The following is a 14,505-nucleotide window of genomic DNA, read 5'->3' as shown; positions in this document are numbered from 1 at the left end:
ATATAATGCAAAGTGATTTAGAAATGGTTTCCCATAGGTATTTAATTTCTTTTATTTTTTTCTCTGTTTAAATTGTCAGCAATTGACTTATACTGAACATACTGCTGCTGTTTATTAAGCCATTTATTTATAATTTTTTAATTTAAATGGAAAGCAATTGACCGATGCTGAACAGACAGTATTTGGGGTTTATTTTATATTTTTATCTATGTATTTATTTATATGGTGAGTGATTGACTGATGCAGAAAATACAGTATGACTTTATTTTTATTTTTTTATTTATTTGGTTAATTATTTTATTTGCATTTATTAATTTTATTTGCCAATGATTGGCTTATACAGAACATACACTGATTTTTATTTAGATATTTATTTTAAATTTTATAATCTTAAATTATAATGACAAGCAATTGGCAGATGTTAAACACACAGTATGATTTGGTTAATTACTTTATTTTTGTTTATTTATTTAAATGGTCAGTGATTGGCGGATATCGAACATACAGTACTGATGATTATTTCGCTTAATGAATTTGTATTACTAGGCCTTCTTAACATTGCATAATCATGTCAGAGCAAATCCCATGTATAAAAACTTAGACAAGGTCTATTTTTATTTCCTCTCAAAAATTCGGTATCTAAAGAAATCTCTCAAGCTCGACTTCCAATTTTCAGTTCACAATCATCGAGTTGCTTTATTCAAGTACTAAAATGTCTCTTTGCTGAAAAGCAATAAATAAATAAATACAAAATCCAGCTCTGACTCAACTGGTGTTGATGGAGAGAAAAAAGATTGCTTGAGACAAAAAGAGATTTGTCATATTAGAAGGCATGATGTTTTCTTGGCAGTTTGGATTCACATCACTGGACCAAAGTATCCATTTTGTCCTTTTGTGTGAAGAACAAAATGACAGTGCTTTCAAAGATCTGCCGCTGCCGCTGAGCATAAGCACAGATAGTCAGCGGGCGCCTGAGGAGGATATTAAACAGGTTTCCTTATTTAGGAAACATTTATCCATCTGCAGTGTTGCCCCTTGGCTGTGTATTCTCTATAGCTTACGATACCATAGTCACACTTATTCAGTGATCAAACTGTTTGTAACTGCACAAAGAATTTATTTAAAATGTTGTCCTACTCGCTCAAAAAGAGCAGCCTGGAATGTACCGATCACACTCAAGATGAATGACATTGCAAAGGTACCACTTAAGTAGACCCTAATTGTAAATTGAACCAGAGCGGGGGGAAAAATCATTGTCTAGTTTCTTTTAAAACCCAGGTTAATTAAAGGACATTTACTGAATTTTAATTAAAATGACCTCGATCGGTCCACTATGAAATGATTTCATGAAAAAAACCCTTTTACAGCCAGTGAAAGAGCAGGAAAGCCTTTATGTTGTACACAATACTTTATCAAAGAATCACATATAAAAAACACACTTCTTTCAAGAGAAAGCTCTAACTGTTATTTTCATCACTTTGATTCCCCCGTCGGTTTCCCCTCCTGACTTTGACATGTTAAAGCCCTCCATTACTAAGAACATTCGAGCAACAGAAATGCACACCACAGCACACGGACCCTTAAGATTAGAATGCAACACACACAATTCAAAAATATATCCTCTAATCTTGCAGTAGTTGCCTTTTTTATCTTTTGTACATTAGAAAAAATACATAGTTAACTGAATTCATTAGAGGAAATGCTTTAACAAAGTCACAAGATACTGTGTTTTGCACCATGACAGCTTTGGATACAGCGCTGTTCTATCCTCGCTAAGCGTCTGCAGTGTCCTGTGTGCCATCATCCTGTGTGTTCACATGAGTGTCCACATGCCCTAAAAGGGGTGGAACGTTGTGCCCTGCCAGCGTCCTGAGGGTATTGACATCTCCAGGATTCACCTCGCCATTCTGTCATGTGTGTTCACACGTGGTCACCTCGGGGAGTGGCGTCTGGTCCTGCATGACCACTTGAGGAGGGGTGGGGGCAGGGCGAGCGTGGGCCACCGAGTTTTTCTGCAGTTCCACGCCGAAGGCAGGAGAAGCGTTCTGCAACTGTCTCCTGTACTGCACGAAGCTGCAGGTCTTTAGGATGATCGCCAGGATGTTCTTCCCTATCAAGATCCCGGACACCCTGGCATCTCTGTACAGAATCATGTTCCCCCCACGGATGAAGAGGGTGATGACGTTGATCGTCACCAGGCTGAGGATGGGGTACAGGAGCATCTTGTGGGGCACGATGTTGATGCCCTGCATGCTGATCTCGCTCAAGGACACGCAGGGCAGCACCAGCAGCAGGATGTAGCAGTAGAAGAACATCAGGCCTTCCGCCCACAACGGAAGCCCCTTCTTCTGGGGCTCCCACAGGTTAGCTTGGATGTCCAAGATGTCCAGCAAGTCCACCACCACCCAGAAGAGACGATTCCGGATCTCCTCGCGCTTCTTAAAGGCGCGAACATACTCCATGTGGTCGATGGCGACCAGCACCACAAACAGCACTGGGATGCAAATGGACAGCAGCAACGTCAACGCTTTCCTTGCCAGAGCATCCAGGCTCTTCCGGTCCGCTTTGTAGTTTTGATACACAAAGTAGACTTTGATCTCCAGCACAAAGATGTAAAGGAACCACAGGATCATGGCGTAGCCTCGCTTGGCCGTGCGCACCTCGGCGCCCACCCACACGGCCACGTAACGCAGGACGATCAGGAAGCAGATGTCTCCCACCATCACCATGATGCAGATGCCAATCTTGCGCGGCCCGTGGTTCTGCTCCACCAGGTAGGCATCAATCAGCGCCATGCTGCTCATGATCAGGATGGTGGACAGGCACACGTGGGGCTTGTTGGTGGGAGGTGGAGGTACCATCCTTGCCTGCGCGAGAGGAGGAGGAGTGTTGTTGAAGAGGGAGTGCAGAGGGTGCTCAGTTTGTCCAGTGAGGAGGCAGATCAGATAGTGCTGCTAGACAGCGGTGTTCCCCTCCATTGCTTCTGCCTTGGCCAGAGTCCAGGATGCATTAATAGGATTCACACAGATCACTTCAATCAATCTCCGCTTGTGCCCGAGCCACCTGCCGGGTAGACAGTACCCCTCATTTAGTAAATTATGTTCATTGGCAAATGGTCTGTAAACATACAGGCTCTCTTTTGTTAAAAAATTAATAAATCTCCGTGTCTACCTTTAACACCCTGATAATCATTCATCAAACACAACACAGCAGTTTAATCAACGACTTGCATTTTCTGTTATTAAAATGAAAAAAAAAAAAAGCTGCTTCGATGTGTTCTCATTCCAGATTCACTTCCGACACCCTTGTTTTCATACAAGCTTAAGCCTTGAGAGATAAAAATCCAGCTGAATACTCACTTGTGTCCCTCTTTGTACTTTATCCTAATGACTGGCAGCGGGCGATCATCCATGAGACTGCACTGGGAGATCACAAAGCCCATCTGTAATCCACAGGAGAAGAGAGGAGAAAACGCACAGGATCCTCTCCTTCTCTGACAGACGTAAATCCACCAGTCATGGATATATTTCTCTCTTTTTTTCTCTCTCTCTCAAGCGAAAGAGAAATCCCAAAATATTGCCGTCATAATCCACTTACTGCTCAGACTGAATCAGGAGGAGGCATCTTAATGGTCACAAAGACCGCTCTCAATTTCTGCAACTAAGAATAGAGGTTATTTTGTGTTGTGCTTAGATAGAGGGTTTAAACCTCCAACTCCCCTGCCCCCAAAAAAGAGAAAGTTATTTTTGGTGGAGAAATCTCTGCAGCAGTAAGTCCTGCTTAAAAGAGAATTTTCTCTCCAGAAGTTTTCCTCTCCATCATCCAGCATCCATTGACGAGAAACATTTTGTATCTAAGTTTCAGAGGAAGAAGGAATCTTTTGAATGCAGCGTGTGTCTGACTGTCCTCTCCCCACACGGCTGTGTGCATGTGTGTTTTCCAGCGTGTGTGTGTGAAGGTTTCAGCTGTCTCCACGCTTCGTTGTCGCTGTAAAATGCTGCCCCCCTGGCGAGATCCTGGCTGCTGCGCCGTTTTCTGTCTCCTGCTCAAGCAGCTTCTTTTTTTTTCCTTCTTTTTTTTTTGCCAGGGACACCAGGATCAACAGCGCCAGTGGATTCCCCTGCCTCCACTCAGCATGCTCTGCCAACACCACCAGCGCTGTGATACTCCAGCAGCACCGCCTGCCTCTGCCCGTCTGCCTCTGTGCACTTCTCAGCCCTCTCTGCGAAAGTCAGAGAGATGCTCCTCGGGTGCGTTCACACACACACTCCTGGGATCTCGCAGCTATACCCTCCTCTTCTTTCTCCCTCTTCTGCTCAAGTAAAGGCACTTGCTGTGTGGAGGTGACGCTCAGCAGACCACAGCTGCAGAGTGAGGGAGAGAGAAAAGGGGTAGAGAGAGAGAGAGAGAGAGAGAGAGAGACACTTTTCCAGGGGGTGGAGAAAGGCGGGGAGGGATGGGGGGGAGGGAAGACGAGCCAGCCTTTTGCAGCTTAGCTGAATGCACAACTTCTCTCTCTCACCCTGTTTCTTTTTTTCCCCTCTCACATCCTTCTCTTCTTTTCACATTGTGTCTTCTGCTGATATCCTATTTTCTCAGGCTGTTTCTTTTTTGGCTCCCAGAAAGAGCCCCGGTTTCCTTCTTCTTTGAGAAGCCCATTAAGGCGCCATGCATTTTTCTTTTTTTTTGCTCTCCATCGGGTTTGAGGTGCAGAGATGAAAAGTGATCCAAAGAGGAGAAAAGGGGGGGGTGGGGGGGGGGGGGGGGGGGGGGTGCTCTCCAGTATGGGATGTAAAAAAGCCAGCTTCCCAGCAGGCTGTGTGTCTGCAGTCTGGGGAGACATGGGAGGGGAGGGAGGGAGAGGGGGGTGAGGCGTGCAGTGGCTCCTCCTGACAGAGAGCCTTTCTATTGATCTCCTGACAGAGCAGTGAATCAGGAGCCTGAGATGGGGCGAGAGACCAAAAGAGACGAGGGGCAAGGGGAGATGGGGAGGTACAGATGTGAGGGTTGCCAATGAAAAAGGGGGGGAAACAAATGAGATCCAGAGTGACACGATGAGGAGAGAAAAAAAGAGAGCTGGAGATGTGGAGGGTGGGACTAAATGTCAAGGGAACATTTTTATCCTCTGAGATGTAATAATGCCTGGGCTGGCAGATAATATTTATGCAAAAATGTCTAAAGGTGGGGGAAAGGTTGGTGTGTTTGCTCTACCATGCAGTATGCTAACACCACTAGCTCTGTTTATCCAGCTGGGCCAATTAGTGATAATCCTTCCTCAGAGGAACCAAACTGCTTTCATTACTACAGTATGAAGCCATTTACTGCTCACTTCATGAATTGCAGTTATTGAGGAGTCAAAAGTGTTGGTTTTCTATGCAGTGTGGCTGCACTTTTCATCCGACTGTGTAATGACAACTATTGCAATCAATCATGCAGATTTTTGCAGTCATGAATCAGTATGGTTACAGATTTACCAGCTGTGGATCAGCTGACAGTCGTTGTTTATGGCTTCTATCATGCCTTTATCATGGCAGCATATGGAGGCTTCATATCTGAAAAAATCAGTCATGTGAAACAGCCGTTTGCCTTTCACCAAGCTGCTTTCTTATTGACTATTTCCTCTGGATTTATCAGCCATAATTGAGCCATGACAAGCAGAGTGATGAGTTGGATCCTCCTCTGCAGAAGGTCCACAACATTTCGTTGTAAAACACATGGCAGGCTTCAATTTAACACCAACTGGGGCTGAAATCTTACTGCGACACTTTAGACAGATTTTTAGAGAAGGTGGCCTTGTCGTTAATAAACCTCATTGTGCAACACTTGTGGACTCAAGAGAGGAGCTGAGGGGTGAACCACTTCCCTTGGTGTTTGTAATATTTGATAAAATGCCCACAAATTATCCTCTTGGATGCCCCTAATGAAAAAAGTGATAAGTAAATGATAAGTACCCTCTAGGGTGCACTTCTGGTGGAGAAAATGTGAAAAAAGTACCCTCTAGGGTAGACCGTGGCATTAGCCGGCCTGCATGAGGTTACATGTAAATTATAAATCAATACAACTTTAGTGCTTTATTTTGAAGGCGATTTACGTATGTGCATGCATGCATATGCACCTACACAGAAATGCATTCCACAAAAAAACACTGAGTTTTCTTGTTGCTAAAATGGCATCTCACAGTAAAAAAGTAAAAGTTGTGGAGGAATGTAGACTTTTTAACAAGACGTGGACTCCCAAGTATTTGTAAGTTACGAAAAACTCCTGATTTACTGCACATGCTCTATATTGTTTTTGTGGTTTGAATGTATGTTGTGTTTAAAATGAATGGAAAAGTGAGATAATGATTGGATTTTTTACTATTTTTTACTGCTGTATTTGACTTACTCTACATTAACATAGTCTTATCATAACATGTATTCTTACCAGTAGCAGCTTAAAGCCATATCATTTACTGCATGTTACAAAGCGATGAAATTAATATAGTGCAGAAGTTCCATTTAAGTTCAGAGTATTGGTCCGGGTCTCCGCAACCTTCGCAGTATCTCATGTAGCCCCTTGGGAGAATTAACTGCCCACCTCTGCTCTGGGGTGCACCTCCAGTGGAGAAAATGTGATAAAATACCCTCTAGGGTGCACATTAAGTGGAGAAAACATGATAAAGTACCTTTTAGGGTGCACTTCCAGAGGAGAAAATGTAATAAAGTGCCCTAATGGTTGCTACTAAATGGATAAATCATAATAGAGTGCTATCCAGGATTGCCCTAAAATTGATATAAAAAAAAATATGCAGTAACTAAGTAATGTAAGTAAGTAATGTAATCTGCCCTACATGCTAGAAAACTTTCTGTGTGCTGGTACCCATCCATATGCAGCTTCCTTTTTATCCTCCCCTGCTCCCAGACTGACAGAGTGTCTGTTGTGTAATGAAAGGTCACAGGTCTGACTCCCATGACTGGCAGCGCACCCATTAACAGCCACGTGTCCTTGAGCCAGACACTAAACTGCTACCTGCTCGCTCATTTGGCCAAAGTCACTTCAGGTAACCGCATCAGCTAAACGCCTGGATTGTAAATGTAAATGAGAGGATGGCTTGTCTGCTCCACACGGGAACAGCCCTGTGATCTAAATAGTTTCACTCCCCCGAAAATCAGTACGGTGGATTGATACAGCACCTCTATCATCCACTTTGTTATTCCTCCCACATCTCATCCATTAATCTATAATTTATATCTTAATTTCCATGCCTTTTGTAATACACAACGGAGTCCGAGACTATGATAACCTCTCTATTGAAAAGGGCAGTTAACCTGGGTTTGGGACTTTGATTCACATTTGCTGAATATCTTCATTTATACAAGCTCAGCATTTCCCCTTTTGTCTTCCTTCACTCTGTCTTTATAATTCATGAGCGTAGAGGAAATCACATCACTGTTTCTTAAGGGTATTGTCTATTTTAGATGGAGCTGATTTATGCACAGGTTTATTACAGTCTCTGTGTGTCAAAAGTTCTCACTCCTGATTAATATAATTATACTGTTATACCAACACAAAGTGGTGAGTATTTTATGATTTACGAGCCAACAAAAGTACATCCAGGAGTCTTGTCTGTCCTCTTTTGCCCTCTCTCCTTCGTCCATCAGGCTCCGCTCAGCCTCCTACAGAGGACTGTCCTTGGCTCCAGGACAGGGACACTGCATCATCACGTTTCAGCACCAGGCCGGCTCACACAAGACACATATCAGATAATAGAACACAAGCTACATCCTCTATAACATAAAGCATCTGATGAATCCATTTTATACAAACAGTGGTTCTATATTGCAAAGTAATGTGTTAAATTTGATTTCTTTGCCTTTTTTAAATGTGGTATTTGCCTTTATGCAAATATTTGAGCATGCTTTCTCAGAGCATAACGCACTCCATTTACAGAAATGTTCCCTTGACAACCAAGTGCAGCGGCCTGAGAAACGTGTTTTCTCATCTTGTCAGAAAAGATATCATGGGAGAAATTCAACAATGCAAGCTTGTACCTTGAACTCAGCTTAAATAATGCATAAAATATGTTTTCTAAACATTGCTGTGGGAGTAGATACAAATTACACCTTAGCCCTCCTTAGTTAGAGAATTTCAAGTGCAGCTTCTTCTTTTGGCTGATTGCAATTTCTGTTTCAATCAGCAGCCTATTCTTCCTTTCCCCTTTGTGCAGTGACTACCAGGCTTTTATCAGAGGGTTTTTTTCTATCTATTAAAAACACAGCATGCCCATTTAACCAAGATCTTCTTGTGCAACTTTAAAACACATCATGCACTTTTCCAACACAGTCCATGTTTACTGCATTGATGTTCCCCTGGAGAGAAGCTGAGGGGAGATATTAATGTGCACCTAAGTGCTGCAGGTAGTGGCATAATTACAAGGGCATGCATCAGTGAATGAAAGGGCTGATTTGATTTCCTTTGTGTTTAGACTGCAGATGATTTACTTAAGAGTCAAGAGTGATGCATGATTAATTTCTCTGCTTTGCCACATGAAACCCAATACAAATATCCGCCCAGACTTGTCGCGTTTCGACAAGGAATGTAGGTGAAATATTTCTATCTTTATCTCTGTGTTTTATCATTGCATAGAGAAACGAGCAAAGAAGTTTCAGAGCTCAACCTGTCATGATTTGCAGGTGTTGTTAGCGACAACAAAAGACAAAGGCGACGGACACAAACATGGATTAATTGCTTGGGGTTTGGCAGCCGGGATTCAGTGTCAGCAAGTTGTGAAAAGATTGGGGAATTTACATCACCAAAGACAATTTGTACATGAAGCATAACAGTGGAAATAGGACACATAAATCACATTAGCTGTAACCCTGAGTCTGCCATCGATTACCTACAGGAAAACAAATGGGGGCGTTAAGGCTTCCCATCCTTAAACATCCCCATCAGGGTTATAACCACCAAATGAGAAACATGAAGTGGACAGGCTAAGCTGTTCCCCATGGAGCTATTAGATCAGAGAGAGGGTGGGTTGGTGGGGGGGCAACTTCTCTCCACCCTCCACCCCCACCCCGCCCACCATCAGCCATGCCTGAGAAGGTACAGGTAATTTAAGCAGGAAAACAAAATAAGTGTGTGTTGGTATCTTTGCTATATTTGACATGACATCAGGTCAAATGTGAGACAAAGGCTCGTCGACAGCGTTTACAGCGGATTGATGACTACAAAGCAGACCTGGATCTAAAAGTATTTGCATTTGATTGATCTTGTTCAGAGTCCCGTGTGGGTGGGCTGTGCAACAGTGAGGAAGAGAATGATTGCCACATTATTACCACAATCCCGAAACCAACAGAGAGACATTTTGATTTACTTTTATTCTTTTCAAAACCTTACGACTTACCAAACCCACCTGGTCCAAAACAAACATTAAGAATAATCTCAAGAAGGACATTTAAAGTTCAAGCATTGCTGTTTTGCAAAATAACAAGGCGGTTCTTGTTGCTACCTGGAAACACAGCGAGCTACTGAGCTTATGATCACTGCTCATGAACACAGATTTGTTTTTATATAAGCCTCCTCCAGTGTGAGAACAGATAGGGGGGAGCATCATCATTCATGGCTCGTAATACCTTTTCGTCTGAAATGCAGCTGTGGACATGCGAGATGAAATGCATGTAAATAATATTTCCCTTCTGCAGCCTGTGCAGCACAAAGAACCCCGGACAAGGAAAAAGAGAAAAAGATTAACTTGACACCATTAATGAATTAGGAATTAGAGGATTTATGTGAAAAAGATTATACCCTTCACGGTATCAGCAAATTGTGTTATTAAAAATTGATAAATACCTTCCAGGGACTTTTGTTTTGTCTATTTAGGAGCTGTGCTTAAAGCAAGTACAAGGGACTTTCACTTTGTGTTGATTTTGGCGCCCCCGTGTGGACAAAAGCTGGAGCGTTTCCATGAGCACCACGTCTTTTTTTTTCGTAAGGGAGCGAAATAAAGACTGGAGGTTGAAATTAGAGAGTAAATCACAATACGAAATGATCATGATATGTTTTCCATGTAATGATGCCATCATTCATTCATTCATTCATTCATTATCCTTAACCGCTTACTGGGGATTTCCACCGGGCGCGTTACAGCAGCAGCACGTCAGCTTAGCGAGCCGGCCGTATACACGCGAGATAACGAGATAACGAGATCACGCGATAATCCTGACCATACGGGAGACCGCAAGATCCCGTGATAAACTTTAAACTCTATTTATACAGTCTATGGATAAACTGTGTGTATAAAATAAACAACAACAACAAAAACCAACTTACTTTGCTTCTCTGAGGTGAAAGATCTGTTGATCTGACCATCTATCCTTATAAAAACAATATCTTATGTCATAAATGATTGTATGGTGTTCCACTTCAACAATCAGTCTCTTGTCGTCCGTGTCGCCGATCCTCTGAGACCCTTTGATTGATTGATTGCTGATCTGGTGCCCCAGTCATAACATAATGTTGATGTGAAGTAGTTTTAGGCTGCATGAACTGCGTATTGTGTTTTATTTTGAAAGGGGCGGAAGTGTTTTACGCTGATTCTGAGTCGGACTTCCTGTCTGGTGCGATCTGCTCTGTTGAGATTCACGCGATTTGGCAGCGTCTCGCGGAGAAATAGAAGTCCTACCTAATGCTCGCGTAGAGACGCTGACGCGACGCTGCAGTAACGTTACGCTACGCGCCCGGTGGAAATGCTCTCATTGATTAGAGTGTTACCTATTTGCAACGTCATACGCGACGCTGACGTGACGCTGCAGTAACGCGCCCGGTGGAAATCAGGCTTTATCCACACTCGGGTCACAGGGGGCTGGAGCCAATCCCAGCTGATATTGGGCGAGAGGTGGGGTACACCCTGGACAGGTTACCAGACTATTGTGGGAGCAGGGGAATATGCTCAGGTTGCCTGAGGCCTAAAATTATGACCTGGGTTATTCACTGACAGGACTGGGTCATTTAAGGAAAGGAGAGGTCAGAGTTCAGGGAAAGGTATGCATGGGGGAGAGGTAGAATAAGCAAAGGATAGGATCTCCAGATGCTTGGTTAAGGGGTGGCAACCAATGCATATTGACCAATTGCGTTAAAGAGCCCACCCATATGTACGGAAAATATATGTAACATTAAGGAAGTTTGTAATCACTCTGTCTGGTGGTGCCATCGGGGTCACAAGGCAGAGTCCAGCGCTGAGCATTGCATTTGGCTATGATTCTTTCAATAAATGGTTGACTTTATTCATTTGTCCTGAGTGTTTTGTAAGACCAAGTTTAGAAAAAAGAACCCGGGTGAGAGGTGTAGGCTGTAAAATCTTCACGCTCTAACACTATCATAGAGCCAACATATAGAGACAGACAATCACGCTCTCATTCACACCTACGGGCAATTTAGAGTCACCAATTAAAACCTAAGTGCATGTTTTTGGACTGTAGGGAGAAGCTGGAGTACCCAAAAAGAACCCATGCTGACACATGGAGAACATGCAAACTCCACACAGAAGACTCTCTTGCTGTGAGGCCATCATGATTCAGCAATTTTGTCATTGCAGACAGTAATCCACAATACATTACAATGTCTGTGTAACTGAGGGAAAAAAATACCACAAAAGGCACAATGAAACAGTGTTTAAAGTGTATAAAGTCTTATAAATCAATATGTTTCCCCACTTCTCATAAAAATCAAACTTAATTTGATCTGTTTGCAGGATGCATAGCAATGAGGTAATATATCTATTTGTGGATATCTAATCTTAATAACTGTTATATGACATTGGTGAATCCAATTTTACTTTGTCTAAGCCACCAAGGTTAATTCATATTATGATATAAAACAACTTTTTTCAATGTAATTTTCAAATAAAAAAAGGCATATTACATACCTATCTAAGAGGAAGAAGGCCAATTCAAGATCCATTTGTTGAATGAGCAGACAAGGTTGAGTCGTGCTTTTGGCCCATCACTATTCCTTTTAAGCATTTTAAAAGACATTTCTTGCCCTTTTCTTTATCTTCTTTCCCTCTTTTCTTTGCTGATCATGCTCCAGTTTCAGCCATGACCACAAAGTATGTTGAAAAGAAAATCTCCTTTCACTGGATATTCATGTATTCATTTTATTCATGTTTTATTCACTGTTGAACTTTACATGGGAAAATGTAAACACTCTTCCGGTCAGACTTGAGGAAATGCATTATTAAGAGTAATTATATAGAAATAGACAATCTTCTCACTGATGGTCTTGTTTGCTTAAGTAGGTCATAACAAGGCATCAGTATTAAATTGGGACTGTTTCATAACCAGTCAAAAACTTCTTGTAGCTGCTTTAAGTATTAACTACTGACAGTTATAGCAGTAGAATTAAGTTTTATCCATCATTATTAATGACAAAGCTTAGAATGGCTTGTAAGTGACACAATAATCATTCCCGTCCTCACTATCACAGCAAATACAAGTGAGCTCATTAGGGATGACGTCCAACAAAATTCTCGAGTGAGAGCTGATATGTCACTGTGCAAAGTAATATTGTTTTAATGATTCTTTGTAAATTTCATCTCTAGAACAAATTGTTAAGTGCTGCCATTCACTGATTCATAACAACACGATCCACTGCTGAGCAGCTGAAAGTGCAAGGAGCCGAGTATAAGAGATGAGGGTTTGAAAAATCCAAATGGGCAGTCAGTGGTGGAAGAAGTATTCAGATCCCGTACTTAAGTAAAAGTACTAATACAACACTATGAAATTACTCCACAACAAGTAAAAGTCCTGCATTCAAAACTTACTTAAGTAAAAGTACAAAAGTATCAGCATCAAAATGTACTTAAAGTATCAAAAGTAAAAGTACTTGTTATGCCGAATGGACCCACTCAGATTGTTTTATATATTCTAAATATATTATTACATTATTTGTATTGATGATTTTATGTAAGCAGGGTTTTCATTTTGTAAAGATATGGCTCATTTAAGTACTAAATATACTGTTATAAGATTTGATTAAATAAAAAAAGTCTAATCACCTTAAATTGATCATATGTTTTATGTTGAATCTTGACCCAAAAAAGTAACTAGTAACTTAAGCTGGCAGCTAAATGTAGTGGAGTAAAAAGTAAAAAATTTGCCTCAAAATGTAGTGGAGTAGAAGTATATATTTAGAGAAAATAGAAACACTCAAGTAAAGTACAAGTACCTCAAAATTGTACTTAAGTACAGTACTTGAATAAATGTACTTAGTTACTTTCCACCACTGTGGGCAGTGAGATTTGGGTTGAAAACAGACCAGAAAGTGGGTTTATAAAGGCCGAAATCTCTGCACTTAATGAAGTAATTGCTGGCAGTGTACAACCTTCAGCAATACTACATATTCTCATAAACCTACGGCATTTTACAACCTTCGACAAAACATGAATTTGTTGCTTTTAAACTCGGGACCTTCACTCTTCTCCCTCTGGTAATTTCCTTTATTTACAGTAAATCCTGAGATAATAGTGGCAGTGGAGTTAGTGTCACTCTGGGATGTTGTGTTTTGATGAGCTAATTAGCAGCACATTTTCCTAAAAGGCTTTTTGTTAACCTGACTACTCTCCACTCATACGTGGAATACATTTTGATGGACTCTGCAGCCACACAGATTGATGCTGAGTGACTAAAACAAAATAGATTGTAAGACTCTGAGAATAAAACTGTAGAGGTTCTCCGTCAATATTTATGACCGTGACTCTTTCAGTAAAATGAATGAGTTTATGGGTTTCCTTTCAGGTTTTTTTGTATACTCGTGAATCATCTTTTTGAATGGAGCTGAGAAAGAAAGATTCACTGCATTATCATAAATATGAAGATAAACAACAAACTGTACTGTACGCCTGTAACGGTGTACAGGACAGTGATTTGTCTACAGCTGTATTAGACCTGAAATCATTGATGAATTTCCTGTTTGTGCAAGCCTCTCTGTGGTTTCCTCACTCTGATTAATTGAATATAAAGCAACTGTGACGCGGCCATTTACCCATAAAAATATTTGCATGCTCCCTTGAGGTTGCTTGTGCAAACAGAAACGCATGGCATTAATTAAACTGTCTACAATCATAACTACAGGAGAAGATGAAAAACTTTGAATGCGCGTTTCCCCTTTGTCAAGGTCATTTTTGCATGCAGCACTATTACTTATCAGTTGTTTTCACACTGCTGCTGCATAGTCATGTTGGTAAAGGTCCTTTTAATGCATGAGCTCTGAAGTGACAACCATTTAATCCACTGCTGTACAAGGTCGAGAGAAAAGAAAATCTTCAGTTAAAAAATATTAAGAACTTTAAAGGTTCACTCACCTGGTGATAACACTGTGCTTTTGCTACAGTGTCTTGCTGCAGCATTAAGTTAATCAATTGTACTTATTTAGCGGCTGGCTAGTCAGATAGATAGCTAATTCCACCATGCATTCATGCTACACCTGTTCAATGTCAACAGAAAATGAGCCAAGCCGCAGGCTAGT

At 41.5% G+C, this 14,505-nt stretch overlaps 1 protein-coding gene across 1 annotated transcript; it reads right to left on the bottom strand.

Annotated features, from left to right (window-relative positions):
* Nucleotides 1–887: 887 nt before the first annotated feature.
* LOC131993491 (transmembrane protein 121) lies at nucleotides 888–3,993 on the bottom strand. Its single transcript, XM_059359427.1, has 2 exons — nucleotides 3,360–3,993; nucleotides 888–3,063 (listed from the first exon to the last, which is right to left on the bottom strand). The coding sequence occupies exon 2, from the start codon at nucleotides 2,859–2,861 to the stop codon at nucleotides 1,911–1,913; it is 951 nt and encodes a 316-aa protein (XP_059215410.1). The 5' UTR covers nucleotides 2,862–3,063; nucleotides 3,360–3,993; the 3' UTR covers nucleotides 888–1,910.
* Between the last annotated feature and the right edge of the window lie 10,512 nt (nucleotides 3,994–14,505).

Source organism: Centropristis striata, chromosome 20, assembly GCF_030273125.1.
Source record: "Centropristis striata isolate RG_2023a ecotype Rhode Island chromosome 20, C.striata_1.0, whole genome shotgun sequence".
Taxonomy (NCBI): domain Eukaryota; kingdom Metazoa; phylum Chordata; class Actinopteri; order Perciformes; family Serranidae; genus Centropristis; species Centropristis striata.
The sequence above is the reverse complement of the archived record's forward strand: the minus strand, read 5'-3'. Positions and strand labels throughout refer to the sequence as shown.

What these genes read in the sequence shown, in the direction of transcription:
- LOC131993491 (XM_059359427.1), bottom strand. Translation starts at nt 2,861, where the DNA reads ATGGTACCTCCACCTCCCACCAACAAGCCCCACGTGTGCCTGTCCACC.